Genomic DNA, 7,636 nt, shown 5'->3' on the forward strand with positions numbered 1-7,636 from the left:
TTCAGCCTATTACAGATGTATTTTTATGAATTTCCATAAGTTTGATGAGTCCGCATTTAACCTATTGATTCGTTCACACAGGATGTTCTTATGCCTCATATTGTTACATCTCTCATTAGCATTTTAGGTTGAGATTTTCCTGCGCTGAAGCCCCAAAGAGCTAAGTGTTTTCATTATGAGGACAAAGAGCTCTTGGCGTTCGTCTGCGCTAGCGAATGTCAAGAAGGGCAGCTCATTTGGGCTTTTGTGACTCTTTTTCCCAAGTCTTAATGTTCAACTACCACTAATTCTGTATGGAACTTCAGGAAATAAAAACATCTTTATCTTTTTTTTATGAACATTTAAAAACTTCTAAATCAATAACTGATGGAGCAAATTAGGATTAGGTGTGAATGACTGAGAGGCGTATTAGCTTTAACTATGTAACAGTGCTCAGAAAATGGTTGACTCTTCACCTGTGATGCCTTTTCATTCTAAGACTCAGTAACCTTATTTTGAAAATGTGGGGGAAAAAGTAAGGCTAGCTGGGTGCCTCTCTTTAGAAATGTGTTTTATTTAACCAATTTTGGTTAAAAATATTTTAATTAATAAGCTTGCATGAGTCTTCAAGAACTTTCAAAAGCTACAGTTAAGCATATAGCAGATGGTCTCTGTTCAGGAGCAATTAAAACTAAATTTACTGACTCCTGAACTGTGGATGACTTAACACGTACTCTTTATTCAACATGCGCGTCATGTTCTTCAAAGGGGGGAGAAAAAAAAAGTTTAGGTGAGAATTCAGCAGTATGTTCCATAGCTCAGCTATAACTAACAAATGAAACTCGTAATTTGTTGAGAAAAGTAAAATTTGTTCATATGTGCAACTGTCCTTATTTACAATTTCTGAGACTTACCCGTTTCACTTCTGCTAGAAGGAGAAAAATATAATTCCATAGGATTTGTTTTACAACTCTGCAGCGTGTGGAGGAAAACAAAATTCCTGTGGGAGGTTACGAAGTGTGTGTGTATAGCTATACATACAGGTATATATTTATAGTTATATAAAACATTAATTAGTAAGGATAGACATAATTTCTGAAGGTTGCTTATTTTAAGTATGAAGAGTTTGGGGGGTTGGCAGATGGTACGATGTTTATTCTGCTTATTTTTATATAACGTGCTTGAACCTTTGGATAACTGGGAAATAAAGTTGAAATTGTCTTTTAAAATTGTCTTTCTTAGGTTGGAACAAGATATTAAAAAGTTAAAGGCTGACCTGCAAGCGAGCAGGCAGATCGAGCAGGAGCTACGTAGTCAGATCAGTTCTCTGACTAACACAGAGCGGGGAATTCGATCTGAAATCGGACAGCTCCGGCAAGAAAACGAACTGCTTCAGAACAAGTATGTGCTTCTACACAGCTGTGTACATTAGTTGCTGATGACTGTAGTCTGGTAAAGGGGAAGTGTTACCTTAAGACTACAAAGTTTGAGGCATTTGTAAATCCAACAAGACTCGTTTGGGACCATTGACAGCAAGTTTATTTTTACTAAGTGAAATCGTACGTTAAATCCCATACCTGTTACCTTCCAGATTACACAATGCTGTACAAATGAAACAAAAAGATAAACAAATGATCAGCCAGTTGGAGAAGAAACTAAAGGCAGAGCAGGAGGCACGAGCCTTTGTAGAAAAACAATTAATGGAAGAAAAGAAAAGAAAGAAGTTGGAAGAAGCAACTGCTGCACGTGCTGTCGCATTTGCTGCTGCTACAAGGTACTTCATTCTACCCCAGAAACAAGCTCAGCTCCAGAAAATTACTGAAATGTAGCTGTTGCTACTGAAATGTGTTTAGGGGGGATTTGGGAATGCATTTTTCACTCTTCTGTACGTGAAGGAGTAGTCTTTTTTCTTTTTTTTTTTTTTTACAAAAGAGCTTTATTTGTATAATATAAATACAATTTATTTGTGTTAAGGCAGTGGGAGGACTGGGAGATTTCTTTCTGTGAAGCTGAGTCTCAGTACTCATGTACATCACATTCACAGGGTGTAAAGGGTGAATGTGCTCTAAATTATCTGCTGGACCTTGACTGTACTGACAGAAAGATGTTGTACCCTGCATGGGTCAGTCTGCTTTAAAAAATGGGACATCCCCTTTCATGTGGGGACTGTGAATCGAGGATTCATGCAGTGACGTTGGCTAAAATACTTGCCATGAGATGTCTTGTTCTCACATCTTGGAAGTTTTCTGCTCTAGCCAGTGACTACCAGTGCTCAGCACAGTGGTGGTTCAGTAGTAACATAGGTGTATAGATGGTAAGTTTATCAAGATGAAAGCATGGCACAAGTGTGGATGACTTTAATGTGCAGTGCTCTAAATATCTTTTAAAAAATAATTTCTGCTTTCCTGTTCTTCATATTTTATAAATATTCCAAATTTCTAACACTTGAGACATAACACTGAATAACTTTTTGAAGCTTTTTGCATTGTTACCATAAGGGAAATTCTCTTGCTGAGATCAAAGTTAGGTTCCTTTTTTCATTCTTCAGTATTTATCTCAATTTTCATATTATAAACAATTCAGGAATGATAGCTTCATTCTTTTTTTTATCATCTTCTCTCTTAATGTTTTTTTCTGCAGAGGAGAATGTACTGAAACTTTACGAAATCGTATCCGGGAGCTGGAGACAGAGTGCAAGAAGCTAACAATTGACATAAAGCTGAAAGAAGATCAGATACGAGAACTAGAAATGAAAGTTCAGGTAATGAGAAAGCACCGGAGGCTTAGATCAGCATCACAATGAGTGCTTTCAGCCCTCTGAAATTGGTGGATCTACATAAAAGGCAATCAGCACTGTCAAGAATTATGCTCTTCTGATGTCTGTCTTGCATGTCTTGCATCAGGCTTTGAAAGAGTGTGGGTATGAGAAAGGTTAATAGTCTCAGCTCCACACCATTCAGTTGTTTAAATTATTAGAATTTTCTTCCTGAGCCAATGGTCTGGATAGACTGAGAATATAATCTCCTCAACAACATTGTTTGTCTAATGGGAGGAGGTTGTTGCCAGTATGTATCATAAATTTCACTGCTAGCAAGTAAGATTGCTTACTCCATGAAGTCTTAATCACTGGCCAGACATATTTTTTTTGTGTGTGAAAGTGCTTGAATATGGAAAGTACATTATTAGACTTGTAGCAGACACATTGTCTGGCATGTTAGAGTTTAAGAGCTCAAATGTGTGAGTTGAAGTTGACCTTATTCCTTTAAAATGTCTGTTCCTAAAGACGTACTCGGACTATCAACTGACAATTTGCATGAATATGTATTTTTAATGTCTTGTGGTTTTTTAGACACTCTTCAAAATCCACCTGGTGTTATTGTGAACTTATTTCCAAATAACATGTGCAGCCTTGTTCCTGGGTTTACCAAACCCTTGAAAACAAGTGTGGTTTATTGGTTTATCCATGCGGAATATGAGCATGGCTCTCAAATAACTAAAACCAGCTATAGTCAAGCTTTTACATTTTATCAGCATCTTCAAACTGTTAGAGAAGCTTTTTGGGACAGGTGTTAGTATTTTTGATGTTGTACTATTATTTCTTAATTTTAAAATATAGAACTCTTTTTTTTTGTGTGTATGTGTGTATAGTATTTCTTTTTTTTTTCATAGTCAAAATGTTATTGCATACTTCCCAGCCACAAGGTGCCTGTTTGTGTAGAATACTTGCTCCCTCCTTTTTTTTTTTTTTTTCTAAATTTCTAGGTTTGCAGCACAGTTAGGTTCAGTGTGGGAAGTATTGTGAGATAAAGAAATCCCTCTCATCAGCCAACTGAAATAGCTTAAAATACTGATTTAGTATCACTTTAAACTGTCTAGCAAGAGATCAGTCCCCAGTCTAGCCATTTTGCTTGTGGGAAGTGTTTTCATACTCCACAGCTTGGCTGAGAGGACTCTGCGGCTGCTTAGCTGGCACCTGGAAGTGCTGAGGAGGATTTCTGGGTGGAGGGTCTTGATATGGATGATAGAGGGCTGAGAAGCAGAGTAAATGGTACTTGCTCACCGCACTGTAATTATGCATTATACAATATGGCTTTAATCACTTGTATGATGGTCATGTATAATTACTGAAGGTAATATTGCAATGTCCTTAATTAACCATCATTTTAATTTTACAGTATTAATACCAGGCCCAGTGGTGTGCTGTGGGGAAGAGAAAGACTTCTCAGTATATCTCATGTGTAAAGTCGACGAGAATAACATTTGTCCTAATTACTCCTACAGGAACTGCGGAAGTACAAGGAAAATGAGAAGGATACGGAGGTGTTAATGTCAGCACTTTCAGCCATGCAGGATAAAACACAGCACTTAGAGAACAGCCTGAGTGCAGAGACAAGAATCAAGCTGGATCTGTTCTCTGCGTTAGGAGATGCAAAACGGCAGCTTGAGATTGCCCAAGGTAATGTGGGCTAGTTTAATTCAACAACACAGTAGTGACTGAAATCATGGGGACAGAACATCCTATCTTTTTATTCAGGGGTGGGCTACAGCCCCCACTCAGCATGTCAGCTTTTCAGGGCTTTGTGAATGTGAGCCTAAGCCGATCAGCTGACCTTATTTACCCAAGCTATTGAGCTGGAGACAATAAATGTCAGGGTGGCATTTAATTTATGATGATTTTCTATGGTTTTATAAACCATTACCTTAAAGCTGGAGAACTTATTTTGAAGAGCTAGAAGATAGTTGCCATCTATTAATCCCTTGTCCTTGGATCCTAATAATATTTTATTATTCCTGAAGTAAATACAACCTAAATGTGGGGGAAAAAAATAACCCAATCAGTCTTAAACTTCACGCTGGTGAGGTCAGTGGGGATGCTGGTGTCCGTGTTGGGCCGGTGTTGCAGCCACCAGAGGGAGCATGAAGCCAGGCTAAAACCCTGCCCAGACTGTCCTTTGTTCAGCTGTGCAAACTGTGAAGCAAAATTAAATAACCTTTTGATTTAGTACCTGTTTAGTTTCCTTGCAGAAGTTAACTTGGTTGCAGGAAAACTTCATTAGAGTAAGAAATTTTATTTTGTTTCTCTTCACGTAGTTTCATAAATTGCTGGAGTGATGATGTGAGTGTGTGCAAAGAGGGTTTAGGGAAATGATGAGGACAGTTTTGAAAATAACTAACACATTTAATAAGCAAACACTTGTGCTCCTGTGAGGTGCTTGTAAAATGTGAACAGAAACGGGCAGAAAAACGTTGAGCCATAGAAGAAATCTTTTGGTATGGTGCAGCTGTGTACCCAGACAGTGCAAAATCTACTGGAAGTGCTCTGTCTAGTTGTGTTACATGCTAACTAGAGGTAATTAAATGTAGGTCGTTAAGACAAACCAGGAGTTACTCGAGTTGTTCTCTGATACCACGTTAGAGCACTCCATGTCTTCTGGGGGTTTCACTTCAACAGCTCTTCAGCCGGTGGAGGGTGAGAACATGCTGCTAGTTCTAAGTGATGTTATTTGCTGTTTTCAGGGCAAATCATTCAAAAAGATCAGGAAATCAAGGACCTAAAACAGAAGATTGCAGAAGTTATGGCAGTAATGCCCAGCATAACATACACTGCAGCCACCAGCACTCTGAGTCCTGTTTCCCCACATTACTCTTCCAAATTTGTGGAGACCAGCCCTTCTGGACTTGATCCCAATGCCTCTGTTTATCAGCCCTTGAAGAAATGAATGCCAATTTTCTTTTTGCCCAGTAATTTTGTCATGCTGAAGGCATCACACAGGAGTGTCTCTTGCAGTCAAGATGAAATTGTATTGTGTGAGACTGTATTTGTTGTCATTTAAAACAGGATAAAAGAACATCTGGATTGACTAGAACTGCCCATCAGTTTTTCTTGTAAATTTTTAGAAAACCTCACAGAACTTTGCAATTTATTTTCCTTGGCCAATGCATTAAAAACAATTCTTGGTTTTCAAGTAGCCAATTTTGCCTTTTTATGTACTCTTGCATGGTTTCCTCTTGAAAAACACAGGGCTTTGCTTGATTTTGAACCCTTTCTTGTTTTGTTTTTTTTTTTAATAATCTAGTTGAATTTGCAGATTCATTCGGAAATAGTGAGGAAAAACCTTTAGTTTTTACAGCGAAAGGGTTAAATAATCTAACAAAGCTTTGATTGATAGATGTATTAAATACAAATATGTGATGTTGCCGAAGATAATTTGATTACCCCTCAAAGGACCAAACAAATTTCAGGGGCGTTGTTTAAGGGAAAGAATAAGAGAATAGATGATGATGTGACGGTGGTTGTTGTGTGAAATATTTATATTCCCATTGGTGTTTTTAGTCATTGAGAATTGCTAACAGTCTTGTTCACAGTGCCTTGGGAAAAGACATTTCAAGAGGAAACTTGATAGTTTAAACTATTTTTTCCCCCTTCACTGTCATCTAGCTTATATATCAAGCTCATTACAGAGTCTACTGCAAATTGTACATGGTAATTTGGATGTTCATTATAAACCAAGGTTACATCTTCTGTTTATTTTGATATAAACTCAGCAGTGTTCTGTAACTTGCCTTGATTATACTGCATCGTGGAAGGCACAATATTACTACAGGAAGCGTTATTGTGAAGGCGGAACTGTGCAATGTACTGTATACAAGAGACTGTAAAGCTGGCTAATAAAAGCTGCAGTTCTGGGTTTTTTTTATTTTATTCAGCTGTGATTTACACTTTATATCACCTTGTGTTTGACAATTTAAAATGGAGCTGAATATTTTTCAGCTGTTGTGCCAAGGACTTTTAAAGGAGTTTTAAAGGAAAACTCATAAATTGCACAAAGGTTTAAGTTAAAATGTATATTATACATTGATAGAAAGTGTTTGCACTGGCGACTTCTAAAAGTGTTTCAGATTTTCTGAGGGTGGGGATTGGAGGGGTGGGAAGCAAAATAGTATTGGAAACTAGCAAAATTACAAACCCAACATTGTGATTTTACAAACATGCAGTGGACTCTGGAAGGACAAAGTTCTTCCAAAAAGAAATTTTTTTTTTAAAAAGTTTTCATGTTAATTGGCATGTATGCCTCATTAAAACCAGACATGAAGTAGGACACGCAAGTCAATAGAAGTATTAAAGTTTCATCATTTTAATCACAGATATTCTTTTGGGATAAAACTTCTAGCTTTAGCCAGGTGTGCATGTTGCTGTCATTTGCATTTTTGAATCATCTTGTGTAATTGTCACCATAAAAGTGTTACTCAGAAATGTCATAGGTTTTTCATCTTTGTGCAAAACATGAAATATTGTCACTGACTTTTTGTGTTGAGGTTTCCCCGTTTTGCTGCCTACTTTGGCACGATTTTCATTCAATACTTGGTCTTGGCTGCATTCTTTTTTTTTCTGTGGGGTTTACAAAGAATAAACATTTTCTTGCAGATAAAAAAAAAAATATTTATTTTTGCCTTTTTAACTGACCTGATTTAGCCTGGTATAAAGAATACATTTTGTTTAAAGAGCGTTGTTACTCCAGGTAAGTCTTCTTTTTTGCACCAGAGCTTCACTTCTGTGAAACAGAAGGAAGAACAGATGCTTTTTGTATTTGATGTATAAAGTTAGCATGTTACCCTATTTGTGGGCTCTAAAAAAAAAAAAAAAAAAAAAAGGAAA

The 7,636-nt window shown here is 37.2% G+C and overlaps 1 protein-coding gene across 1 annotated transcript in view; it reads left to right on the top strand.

Moving 5' to 3' along the window:
- The window catches only part of MACO1 (macoilin 1), a 30,725-nt gene extending 24,050 nt beyond the window's left edge, over positions 1-6,675 (top strand). The window contains exons 8-12 of the mRNA XM_026863229.1: positions 1,222-1,380; positions 1,571-1,753; positions 2,620-2,740; positions 4,261-4,435; positions 5,497-6,675. Coding sequence (XP_026719030.1) covers positions 1,222-1,380; positions 1,571-1,753; positions 2,620-2,740; positions 4,261-4,435; positions 5,497-5,699 — 841 coding nt within the window. The 3' untranslated portion in view covers positions 5,700-6,675. The remainder of the gene's footprint in view (positions 1-1,221; positions 1,381-1,570; positions 1,754-2,619; positions 2,741-4,260; positions 4,436-5,496) is intronic.
- Positions 6,676-7,636: the final 961 nt, after the last annotated feature.

The sequence above is a fragment of the Athene cunicularia genome (assembly GCF_003259725.1).
Source record: "Athene cunicularia isolate RWA chromosome 23 unlocalized genomic scaffold, athCun1 chr23_part1, whole genome shotgun sequence".
Taxonomy (NCBI): Eukaryota; Metazoa; Chordata; class Aves; order Strigiformes; family Strigidae; genus Athene; species Athene cunicularia.